The 13,515-nt window shown below is 35.5% G+C and overlaps 1 protein-coding gene across 1 annotated transcript; it reads left to right on the top strand.

Moving 5' to 3' along the window:
• Positions 1-615: 615 nt before the first annotated feature.
• Positions 616-2,806, top strand: LOC107715764 (hepatocyte growth factor receptor-like). The gene is made up of 4 exons (XM_016521957.1): positions 616-620; positions 732-897; positions 989-1,125; positions 2,575-2,806. Exons 1-4 carry the CDS (start codon positions 616-618, stop codon positions 2,804-2,806), a joined length of 540 nt encoding a protein of 179 aa, XP_016377443.1.
• The last annotated feature ends 10,709 nt before the right edge of the window (positions 2,807-13,515 follow it).

Genomic DNA, 13,515 nt, shown 5'->3' with positions numbered 1-13,515 from the left:
GCCCAATTAAGTTTGTTTGGAGTTCGTTTCGACAATTCAGAATAGCTTGCCAAAGCGAACTTTCCAGAAAAGTTCAGCTGGTAAACACCATCGAACTACCATTGGTCTGTGGCGATTACATTTTTGTAACTTTAACTTGACTTTGACGTGGAAACCTTCTCTGATTCATTTCTCTGTATAGTCCATCTAGGTCAGACGTAAGTACACATGTGAACACACTGGAGAGCTGTTAATAGTAGAAATTAAAGTTGCAATTCTAATTTAAAGCTACACTGATACTGATTTTTCATGTTTAATACTGTAAAGCTGCTTTATTTAAAGCAATCTATTGTATACAATGCTATAAATAAATGAGACGTGACTTGATTTGGCTGGAGTGCTGAATTGCAGAGCTCATGCCAACATATCCACATTGCTATGATCAGATGCTTTCTTAACTGCTGTTTTCTCACTGCTGTCATTTTTGCAGTATTTATTTTGTCATTGAGAGGAAAACATGCAGCACGTATTTACATGTTAGCTAATAGTATAACGCTGCTCAGGTGTTTCAAACTTCTTTTTACTTCTCCTATATCGGGGGAGTTTAGGGCTCCAAACCAGAATGTCAGAACATTAATGAAGTAATTATTTAAATTGACCTACCAACTGTTCTTTGCTTATGTATGCAAATACACACTGAAGCTCAACAGACAATTGTGAATTTGGAACTGACTGAACCAATATTCGCTCAGGCTTGATGAATCCTACACTGTAAAGGTGGCAGACTTTGGAATGGCTCGAGATGTGCTGGAGAAGGAGTACTACAGTGTTCAGGACCACAGGAAAGCCAAATTACCCGTCAAATGGATGGCCATTGAGAGCCTGCAGACGCAGAAGTTCACAACCAAGTCAGATGTGGTGAGCAACATGTTTACTTCAACCAATGGATTAAATTTAGGATTTGTCATGTGATCTTCTCAACACTCTTTTATTTGGTCTTTTACTGTAGTGGTCTTTTGGGGTTTTAATATGGGAGATGCTCACACGAGGAGCCAGTCCGTATCCTGAAGTTGACCCATATGACGTCACACATTACCTTCTAAAGGGCCGACGGCTGCCTCAGCCACAATATTGTCCAGATCCATTGTAAGTTTTTCCTTTTTTTTTTTTTGCAATATGTATTTATGCTCCAACTTACTCTTCTCAGTTAATCAAAATTGTCGACCTAAAGTAGAAAGTTTGGTTGATTGAAAGGGGGCGGTTCAGTTCTCTAGAAGGTTTCCTTTTCATTTGTTTTTGGAAATTGTTCCACAGCAGAACAGAGAGAGTGACATGGCCTTTTGAAAACGCAATAGTTTTAAGTAGCTGTCAGTAAGTTTAGTGTTTTTCCACCATTTGAGGTTCAGAGGGTTTAGCGCTTACTCAGTATTCAGAGCAGTGGAAAAGGTCATCTGAAAGGTTATTGTGAATGTCCCTTCAATTATCCAACACCTCAAGCACTGCCCAGAGAGTTAATCATCATTCCCTTTCAGACAGATGGAAATATTTAAAAACCAACATAGTGACACTACAAAAATTTGTAAACCTTGAGAAACTTCCAGCAATCACTAACCAGGCCTTTAGCTTTTAGCCAGAGTTGTTGCTATGAAAAATATGTTGTGGAATGTTTTAAAAGAGATTTATTTTTTTTCTATAGTTTTTTTTTTTTTAAGAAATTGCTTTTATTCAATAAGACTGCATTAAATTGATCAATGTTGGCAGTAAATACTTTTATAATGTTACAACATTTCTATTTCAAACATGCTGTTCTTCTGAACTTTCTGTTCATCAAAGAATCCTGAAAACATGTATGACAGTTTAAAAAAAATATTAAGCAGCACAACTGTTTTCAACATTGATAACAACAGGAATGTTTCTTGAGCACCAAATCAGCATATTAGGCCCTGTTTATACTACAATGGTGTTTTAAAATGAAAACGATCCTCGTCTACACTGGCGTCTTTACTGCGTTTCAGAAATGATCTCCGTCCACACTACACAACCGAAAACGCATGTCACATGACCATTCATTCAGGTACAACCATAAATATGTACAATGAGCATGATGTTATTCATTATACGGTCGTCAAGGATACGCAGAGCGTACTTTTTCAAAAGTCTCCATTTTGGTCCATTAACACTGAAACACAACACCGGAGTTTTCAAACTAATACGGGGTCTGCTGCGTTTTCGAAAGTCTCAAACGACAGGTGTCATATAAAAAATAATAATGCATTAACTCATACCATGGTGTATCACAGGTTGTTGTTTTGAACATAAATCATGACACCTCCACATTTCTTCTTTGTAAAGCTTTAGAAACTCTGGAATACATTAAAAACAAAAACAAAATTGCATAGTGACTCAGAGTGTAGCAGCAGGATGTGGAAACATGACCGTTGGTGAGGTTCAGCAATGGAAACTGTGAATGTGTGTGACTCAAGTTCATACGCCTGATTGAGTTCTGATTTATGAACACAGTATGACACTGCCAGTCACTTTTCAATAGAGATTACCCAACTGAGAGATGACTGATCATTACCTCTGTATCTGCAGATTCACCATTATGTTACAGTGTTGGGACCCTGACCCTGAGAGGAGACCAACTTTCTCCACACTAGTGTCCGCTGTGATGAGTATTTTGTCCAGCCTGGAGGGAGAGCACTACATCAGCCTGAAGGTCACATATGTTAATCTGGACCAGCCCCGCCCCTACCCCGCCCTAACAGACTCTGCCGATGAACATGATTCGTCAGATGCCGCTGATGAAGGCTCAGTCTCTAGCTGATTGGCCAACAATTTTGATATTTACTAAAAGGGGGCCTTGTTGACAGGACAGTGACTAGGTTTGAAATGCCAGAATGCTATTTTAACAGGACTATTTTAAATGAAATAGTTCACCCTTTACTCAATCTTAGACCATTCAAGATGAGTTTTAGATGAGACAAAACAGCTGATAAAAACATCACAACAATCTACTGTACAAACACTTTAATGGTGGATTTCTTACAAACATGCAGCTTTTCACTTCACAAGATGTTAGCATGGACTGGAGTCATGTGGATTACTTGTGGATTATTGTGATGTTTTTATCAGCTGTTTGGACTCGTTCTGACGGCACCCATTCACTGCAGAGGATCCATTGGTGAGCAAGTGATGCTAAATTTTCCCAAATCTGTTCTGATGAAGAAACAAACTCATCAACGCCTTGGATGTCTTAAGGGTAAGTACATTTTCAACAAGTATTCCATTTCAAAGTCCATAGTCCATTATGTGGCAGAATGCCACACATTTTTTTTTAATCTTTTGAGTTGAGTTATTCATATGTAGTTCATATGACATTTTATGTATTGCATATAACAGACACAATACTTGCCAGAGTCAATACAGTCTAAACTACTGTACTGTCTCATGGCTGTGCTTTTAGTTACTATACTTCTGGCCTTGTACTGTATGTGCAGTATTTTCCAACACAAAGCATTAAACTCCCAGTAGAAATCTACTGTTCATGAAGTTTTCAGTTTTGTGAGATACCTGTGCATAACTTTGAAATCAAGTCAACAGTGACAGCACTGAAAGTGTTAACACACATTTATGTTTCACATTTAAGCACTGCCCTCGTTAGAATATATTTCAGTTGTAGAGGTTGTATATTTTATTTATGACAATAACTTTTTATGTGAATAATTTTCTGTATTTTATTATATATATATACATATATATTACAAATATCAAATACAGAAAAGTCCTGGTCTGCACCACTTGAAGATATTTGTAATCAGTGAGCCTATACTTGGTATCGTGATTATATCAGATGCTTGTACAGAAAAAGGATTCAGTGCACAATGTTTGGGATGAGTCAGCGCTGAAAGGTGTTGAGCTGAATATATCACCGTGCTGCAGTTATAGAGCCTGTAGAAGTGAGTGAGAATTTGATATCTGTGACGCACATCCCTAAATAAAATCTGATTTTGCCAAAGGTGCCAGTTTTACTGTGTGCTTGAATATTCTTGGGTAATACCACCAACCAGCAATATGACCAATGTAGCTTGTCATACTGAATAATACATGAATGCATTAATGGAACATATTATAATTGGCAAAATCAATCTCAATACGTATTTAGTTGCAAGTAATGAAATTATTTATTCACATGGATATGCAATTTTCATATATTATGTAAGGAAGTTCTGTATTTTTTAGTATTTGGTGGACTTTTGAAAATTAAAATATTAAAATCAGTTTTTGTTCTAATGTAATGACAACAGGTCTATATATTGACATTTTATTGAAATATTAAAATTGTACATTATTTTTTGGAGTAAAATATATCTCCAACATGACTGACATTATATTTGTCCCTGCATATTAACCTGGGATAGAAATAAGTATTTTAACATCCCAAAAACAAAAAATGTACCTTTGAGCTTGAGCTATAGATGAACACTAGGGGTCAGTAAAAGCCCTTTCATAATTGAGCAAATATTAAATAAGATGCTTTTTCTTATTGTTTGGAAAAATATTCCTTTATGTAATTATGCAGTGTAAATTCCAGTATTTGTTTTTAAAGTAAAATGTTTTTTTTTTTAGTGTGTTGTTCATGTCTTGTTACTGTATGACAGTTTTAATAAATGACTCCTAGTCACTATGCATTATATTCTGTTATGACTATTTAGGCTATAAAACCTGCAATACTGAAATGACTCTCTATGCAATTACAAAACTCGTTGGCTGACAATGACTGTCTGACTGAGACGTGCAGAGAAAGAAAGAGAGATCCAAGTCAACAAAAGCCACAAAGAACTATACGTTCAGAGGTAGTGAGTCTTATTACAACAACAGAAACCAATACAAATAAAACAGGAGGAAACAAACATCATAACATTGTTTTTCCCTCCCATGTCCCTCGCTCACTTCCTCTGTTACAAGATAAAAGAACCAAAGTAAATTCCCAGAAGATGCAGCCTTTGATTGTGAGCTCATATCTGCACCAGTGTTAAAAGTGTGTGTGTGTGTGTGTGTGAGTGAGTGAGAGAAAGAGAAATTCCTACTGGGTGAGCAGAGATGAATAGTGAGCTGTAGACACAGGCTGCTCTCAACGCATAGTCACTACCTGCAGCCTTGAACCCTTTCATCATGTTCTAACAGGTCCGATTTAGATCTGCACGCTCTCAACACACACACACACACACACACACAGTCAATTACTGATATACCAACATACAAAGCACATACTTCAGCTCTGTTCCAAAAACCAGTGAACTGCCTTGCTGTTTACCATTTAAGACAGCATTAAAGACTGATATAATGTTGCTGCCTCTTTTTTTTTTTTGAATGAAAGTTTTTAGCACTGCTCAATGCCTGCAAAAATCAATTGCTAATAAAATTGCCAATAGGGTGATTTTTAAACTGTTTTTAAAATGATATTGCCTCTTTATCTTACTACTTTATCTCAAGTCTTAATTATCTTACATCATTTTTTTTTCAGTACCCAGCTAACAAAAATGTTCTAAGAATGTTCCCATTTGGCTTTGAAATTTCTGAATGTTATGTGACTGTTTTAAAACCTTGTTTTTCTTGGAAATTCAAACATTAAACGTTGCAAACATTAAGATATTGTTCTGTAAACATTCTGAAAAAGTAAGAATTTTTGCTCTTTTTACTGAAAAAAAAATGCTGAAAATGTATTCACCCTCAGGCTATCCAAGAGATGAGATTATTTCACTGGAGAAAGCAGTATTATGGATAGAGGACTCATATTTTATCTGGAAGCTAAAGACATGATAATAATGACATGATGGATTTGTTTGTTACAATCATGCAGCTTTTCACTTTACAAGACTTTAATTAATGGACTGGATTCATGCAGATTATTGTGATGTTTTTAACAGCTGTTTGGAATCTCATTCTCATGTTTGGATCCATCGGTAAGCAAATTATGTAAAGCTAAATTTCTCCAAATCTATCTTGGATGGCATGAGGGTGAGTAAATCTTCAGCTAATTTTCATTTTTGGTGAACTTCCTTTAAGAATGTGTTGTTATTTGCAGTGGTGTAAGCTCGTTAAAATGCTTTCTAGACAGGCAGCTTATCTTACATCATTTTTTTTTCAGTACCCAGCTAACAAAAATGTTCTAAGAATGTTCCCATTTGGCTTTGAAATTTCTGAATGTTATGTGACTGTTTTAAAACCTTGTTTTTCTTGGAAATTCAAACATTAAACGTTGCAAACATTAAGATATTGTTCTGTAAACATTCTGAAAAAGTAAGAATTTTTGCTCTTTTTACTGAAAAAAAAATGCTGAAAATGTATTCACCCTCAGGCTATCCAAGAGATGAGATTATTTCACTGGAGAAAGCAGTATTATGGATAGAGGACTCATATTTTATCTGGAAGCTAAAGACATGATAATAATGACATGATGGATTTGTTTGTTACAATCATGCAGCTTTTCACTTTACAAGACTTTAATTAATGGACTGGATTCATGCAGATTATTGTGATGTTTTTAACAGCTGTTTGGAATCTCATTCTCATGTTTGGATCCATCGGTAAGCAAATTATGTAAAGCTAAATTTCTCCAAATCTATCTTGGATGGCATGAGGGTGAGTAAATCTTCAGCTAGTTTTCATTTTTGGTGAACTTCCTTTAAGAATGTGTTGTTATTTGCAGTGGTGTAAGCTTGTTAAAATGCTTTCTAGACAGGCAGCTCACTAGGTTTTGTAACAGAGCTCATAATTTGAGTCATTAATGTCACATGCTTTGCTTGTGTGATGATACATGCTTCATTCTAATGATGGATTTTAATTGTACAAGATTGAAATGAACTCTGATTAAATTAGCTGACGTGATAGATTTATGCTGCTGGAGTTAGAAAGAGAGATCGTGAGGCTAGTGAGTCAAAAACAAGAGGAGAGAGAGAAATTTGGTTTCGGTTGTTGTGTTCTAGAGAAAGACAGCTCCAGAGCAAACTGAGAAAGACAGAGGCAGGAGGAGAGAATCAAAGACGTTCCGGCATGTGTGAGAGCTTGAAAACACGTCCAGGTTTGGGTTATGATCCGTAGGGATCCGTTCCAGCAGTGTTGCTCTGACTCACTCATTACTGAACTCCAAAACAAAAGTTCTACGGGTGCTGGGAGAAGTAAAGGCTGAATAAAACCAAGACTCACTCTGCTTGAGCTTCTGTCAGCTCCTCAAAAAAAAAAACAACAACAACAAAAACCTTCCCTCCTGTAGATGCATCCTGCATGTTTAATGGAAGCTATCAATAATTTACTTTCTTTTTCTTAGAGAGGAGATAGAAGGGGAATATATATATACAGGTATATGTACATATCATGATATCCAGTGGGTTTATTTCTACATTTATATTCTGGAATGATAACATTATATAATAGTGCTGTAAACATCATATCACTTTTACACAGATAAGTGAAATGTGTGTGCAAGTACAGTTACGGTCTTGGAGCACATGAGCAATTCAATAGGCAACAATGACTGCAAAAACAGGTTCAATTTGGATTGATTCAGCATCATTTGAAAACAATTTGTTCCATAAAACCAATCTTGTTTGCAGGGTGAGTCAGAATTTCCCCCCTCTAAAAAAATAAGAAAACGTTTTCAAAGACCTGCCTGAAAATCAGCTGCAAACAGGTTTTTGAGCTTGTTAATAAAATTTGATGGGCGATCTACATTTCAATAAAAAAAATAATCAAGACAATCTTAGGAATGAATAGTGGTAAACCTTTGGGAAATCATCACCAAACCATATTTTGGCTCACAGGCAGCACTACCTCAAGTTCTGTGTTTACAATACACCACACTACACTACACATTGAATACATACATACATACATATATAAATATAAATAAATATATATATATATACTAAAAACAGTGTGTTTATTCTGCCCACTGAAATTAGAGTGTCAAGTTAAACACACTGCATTGTGAGACACAATACTTAAAATCTGTGATATTTTACCCAGTATACAATACAGAAATAATAATAGTATGGTAGTGTGCTTTTTTGAACATTAATATTTAGAGCACATTCATATACCTCAACATACCTCTTATATGCTCAAATTCATCAGCCAATCACAATACAAAACTGATTCAGAAACAGCAGTTATTGTATTTGCAATGCATGAGGACACTATAGAGAAGACGATCTGATTGTCAAGCCCAGTTGTGTGAGAGTGATTGGCATCACCTCCCAAAGCGCATCTAAAGAGAGTCTCATTTTAATCTACACACATTTGAATTGCAGAAATAAACTTATTATTTTCAATCCTGAAATAATCACAAACATCTTTTCTTCTCTCCAAAACCAAATATAACAAGACAATTGACAAGCATTTCTGAACAATTCTGGACACCAAGTCTGACATTACATTCATGCATTTGGTAGACAACCACCAAGCAGCAATTTGACTGATGTAGCTTGTCATGGCTACTGAATATTACATGAATGCATTAATGGAACAAAATCTAATCGGCGAAATCAATCTCAATGAATATTTAGTAGCAAGTAGTGAAATTATTTATTCACACGGGTATGTCATTTTCATATATTATGTAAGGACTTTCTGTATTTCTTAGTATTTGGTGGACTTTTGAACCCTACATATATCATTCTTAATGCAGAGACATTAGAAATACCTAAAATGTCTTGGAACATCATGTAGATAAGGCACTCGCTTCCATCAGTTTAAATATGGTAAATCCTGCGTCTTTAAGCTTTTGGCTGGCAGTCATTGCTAGAGACGAAATGAGACATTACAACTCATCACAGTCTCAGATTTATCAGTATCTAGAGGGGCATTAGCACCTCTCTTAGGGTGTGATGAAGTGCTGGAGTGGCAGGAAATCATTGTCTTGGCCAGTCGGCTGGATCTGGTGTCAGTGGGTGGAAAGGAGGAGATCTCTTGAGGTTACTAAAGGTTGTTTTGGAATAGGAGACTTCATTTTAATGTGTGTTTGTGTGGGTGTTTATAACACAGAAATGTGAAATATCGCAGGTACTGTAGTTCTTGTCACTGTCATCAGTGCAGTTCGGTTCTTTTCAGATTGAAATCTGACAGATCTGGCTTCAATAAATATACAAAGGAATGAATTGTTTTGTGATGCTATATAGCGAGTACACAATATGCTCACTGGTTAAAACACATCTCAAGAGATGTCGCCTCAATGCATTTATAAAATCAAGTTGTTATTCACTCATACATTCATACAATTCAGTCACAATTCAGAATCAAAACCAGATGCTAAATTAACTTTATTTGCTAAATGTGCACAAACATACAAGGAATTTGTTATGGCTTACAGTAGCTTACATACATATACAATGCAAGAAAAAAAAATTAAATAAGTAGAATTTTAAAAAAGACAAAAGTTATATTCTGTATATCTAGAAGCAGAAGACTTGGACATAGATATAGACAAGTAGAAGACTTAGACATACAGATGTGCACATTGTTCCGTACAATTGTATAAATATAAATACTGTATTTACATACATGTGTATGTTATATAATATATTTTATGGATGCTTATCAATTTTTTGCATATTTAAGGTTTGTCTGATTTCCGGTCCCCCTTTTTTTTTTAACAACATTTCTGCTTATCACAGTTCCCTGGAATACTTGATTCTTATAGGTCAAAAGGGAGAGCGGAGGAAACAAGCAGAGAGATATTTCCAATTCACCACCGTCTATGGCAACACAGCAAGTAGGCTACAAATGACCTTGGAGAATAACACTAATTCATATTAGTGGAATAAGTTTGTTTTCTTAACAGAAGCTTTAAGATAATATACAGGCAAGATTGTAAAAATAATTTGAAAGCAAATCAAGATTTCTTTGCCATGTATTTATTTATTTATTTAGTGTTAAGTTCTGAGAAACGCGCGATCATCAATTATTTGCTGATGCAGCTTGGCTTGATCATTTGTGCCAAATTAATTCTGCAGCCATTCGCTACTGGATCGCATTATAAATACAAGGACATTAGACAACGGCGTACAGCATAACCACCTGGCTGAAAATATGTTTTCTGGCTTGAGGTTTATGTAATCTGTCCAATATTCAACAACTTAGAAAGTTTAAAAGAACTGGGTTTTTACTGTTCTTAAAAGCAGAAGCATCATTCCAGTAGCCTATATAAATAGCTGCAAACTGATAAACTTCCTCTGACCATTACCAATACCAAACATCCAACGTCAACACCTACAGAGGTCTTAAAGGTTTAGTTTTAAACACAAAAGCACTTTGTTTACACAAATCATTTAACTGATGACATTTAGACAAGCAGAAGGAATAGATGGGCCCAAAAATAAAATGAGCTGAAAATGTACTCACCCTCAGGCCATCCAAGATGTAGATGACTTTGTTTCTTCATTGCAACAGATTTGAAGAAATTTAGCATTACATCACTTGTTCACCCATGGATCCTCTGCAGTGAATGGGTGCCGTCGGAATGAGAGTCCAAACAACTGATTTTAATGTAATTCCAGAACACAAGAACACAGAACACACAGAAGAAACTTGAAAATTCCATATTATGTCTATGTCTAAATGCCATGCAATGGAAGGGGACTAGAGATTTCAAACTTTACAAAAGTAAAAGCTCCATAGAAGTATCATAAAATGGTTCCTTAAAGCTCATACACTATATAATTCACAAATGTAATTTTTGTTAGAACTATTCACTTAATAAACACACAGATGTCATATCTAAAATTGCCTTTTCTTTTTCTTCCAAAAGGTGTTAGTACAGATCTAAAGAAGCCACTCTCTTTTGCAAATACAATCTACACAATCTCATAATAACATGTGATTATGTGTAGCGTGATGTTTACTGTGTGCTCTAATCATCTTAAAATAAGTCAGTGTTGTTCCTTCACTCAAACAGACCATGCTGTTTTTAAGCCCATATAACCAATGTTCTCTCTCGACCCCACTGACACAGTCTATGACTGCTGGGAAAACAACAGCGGTACTCTTGCCTATGTGATGGGTTTGCTGCAATATCACACCAACAAGTTTGCTCTTCACATTCACATCCATATTTAATATGGTGGAGCTGGCTGCGCTGCCACCTGTCAAGTACCCCTCACACACACACACACACACACACACACACACACACACACACACACACACACACCTGACCCCTGTGGGTTTGCAGAGGGAGATAAGGGCTCTTGTGGGCATCAAACTGAAGCTGGAAGAGTTGCATGGGTACTATTGGTTCTGTACCAGTCAAGAATTATATTATATAATCCCGTCAGCATGCTTCTCATAAGCATGAATACTTTTATGCATGAGTTCAGTAATGACGTCAAAAGTTTTTTTTTTTTTTTTATATATACTTTATAGATTTCTATTTCCAGGAACATAGGTAAAATGAACAAGCTGTGCACCTTCAAAAACATAATCTCACATAGTTTATCTTTTACCTCCGAAATTCAATTACATATCAGATGCTGGAGAGAATATTTTTTGATTGAAGAGGTCTCTTATGAGCAGTGGAGGAAAGAGAGAAAATATAAACAGAGAGTTTTAGCTTAGTGATATTTTGCTGCATTCTCCCAAGCCTTGCGCACCTGAAATAGTTAACCCCATACAAACGGAATAACTGGGTTACATTGCATCACGTTTCACACGGTACATTCCTAAACCCCTGGTTAACGTTACTATTGGCATATTTGCTGTGTAAATGTCATTAATTAGATAAACGCAGCATTGAGAACACCTATATATTAATGCAATGTATTTTCTTATCGGTGGACTGCATAGGTAAGAATAAAACCATCTAATCTTCACTTTAATTAGTGTATTTTTCCTCCAAATGACCAAACATGATTACGATGCATGCCATTGGATGTCTGTTGCTAAGCATCTAGCTATAACACTCATAGCATTGTTTCACAAAAGCGGTGCTAAATTTGCTCTGGAGCAGGGTTTCATAACTTAGTAAAAAACGGTGCTAACCCCGCTTCTAGTGTGTGAAACATTCCTCTACCCAGGCTTAAAAGCTCGGTTTAGAACTATGAACAACGATAATCCAGGCTATGGCATTTTTATTCCAGAAACATTTGTGACACTGGACCACAAAACTTATTTAAAAAGTCTTAAATGTCAATTTTTCGAAATTGAGATTTATACATCATCTGAAAGGTGAATAAATAAGCTTTCAATTGATGTATGGTTTGTTAGGATAGGACAACATTTGGCCGAGATACAACTATTTGAAAATCTGGAATCTGAGGGTGTAAAAAAAATCTAAATATTGAGAAAATCGCCTTTAAAGTTGTCCAAATGAAGTCCTTAGCAATGCATATTACCTATCAAAAATGAAGTTTTGATATATTTACGGTAGGAAATTTACAAAATATCTTCATGGAACATGATCTTTACTTAATATCCTAATGATTTTTAGCATAAAAGAAAAATCGATAATTTTGACCCTTAGGCTACAATGTATTGTTGGCTATTGCTACAAATATACCCGTGCAACTTAAGACTGGTTTTGTGGTCCAGGGTCACATTTTCGGTCCTAATGTAATGATAGGATGTCCTACCTGCCTGTTAACTTATTTGCATACATCAACACAGCCAATATTTGGGGCGTGGCTACTGTAGCAGGCTGAGCAAGAGGGTGTTTATCCGGTTTGGAAAAGAAATTCAGAAGATTCTGTTACAGAATTGCAAGTGAAATTCGAAGACTTGCCAAAATACACAGAGGCAGACAACAGGGTAAGGGTAAACTTGGCAGTGTTTTTACAAGATAGAGGAATTTAATGTTTGGGTGTCAATTAGGGGTGGGCGATATGGCAAAAATATCATATCACGGTGTTTTTTTTTGTTGTTTTTTTTTTTAAATATCATGATTCACGATTTTATCACGAGTCTTTGTTATGTTAGTTTTACTATTTTGTCTGAGCATTACAGCCAAACTAATTTCCCTATTATATAGACAAAGCCTTTCAAGGTAACAAAATATAAAAAAGAATGGCAGATATTTAAGCCAAAGTGGGCGAAGATAAAAATCTTTGTCATTTTTATCTTAGTTATTAAAAAATAAGAACAAAGGTACACATTGCAAATTCACATAATATACAAATAAAACAAACAGTGCTTTATTTTCAGGTACAATAGGTGTATTTAGCAGGAGCATTCAAGAAATTGAATGAACAAATATAAAAATAAAACACTATATAGACTGATTCCTAAAGCAACTGTAAAGTTCTTCAGTCATGAGTGAGTGTTTTGTCTCTTTGCGTTTTTGTTGTGTTATTAATATTAAAGGAATAGTTCACCCAAAAATAAAAATTCTGTCATCTGTCTGTCAATTCTGTCATATGTTTTAGTTTTATACTGCCATGATTTACTCACTCAAAAGTTGTTTTAAACCTGAATGAGTTTCTTTCTTCTGCTGAAAATAAATGCTATTTTGAAGAATGTGGGTAACCAAACAGTTGCTGGTCCACA

This window comes from Sinocyclocheilus rhinocerous, unplaced genomic scaffold, assembly GCF_001515625.1.
Source record: "Sinocyclocheilus rhinocerous isolate Xijiao unplaced genomic scaffold, SAMN03320098_v1.1 scaffold899, whole genome shotgun sequence".
Lineage (NCBI taxonomy): Eukaryota > Metazoa > Chordata > Actinopteri > Cypriniformes > Cyprinidae > Sinocyclocheilus > Sinocyclocheilus rhinocerous.
Note: the sequence above shows the minus strand (reverse complement) of the source record. Positions and strands in the feature narration are given on the sequence as shown.

Excerpts from the sequence above, each read along its gene's own strand:
- LOC107715764 (XM_016521957.1), top strand. Across the intron at positions 898-988 it reads TCACAACCAAGTCAGATGTG|TGGTCTTTTGGGGTTTTAAT; the intron begins GTGAGCAACATG and ends CTTTTACTGTAG. Across the intron at positions 1,126-2,574 it reads CAATATTGTCCAGATCCATT|ATTCACCATTATGTTACAGT; the intron begins GTAAGTTTTTCC and ends CTGTATCTGCAG.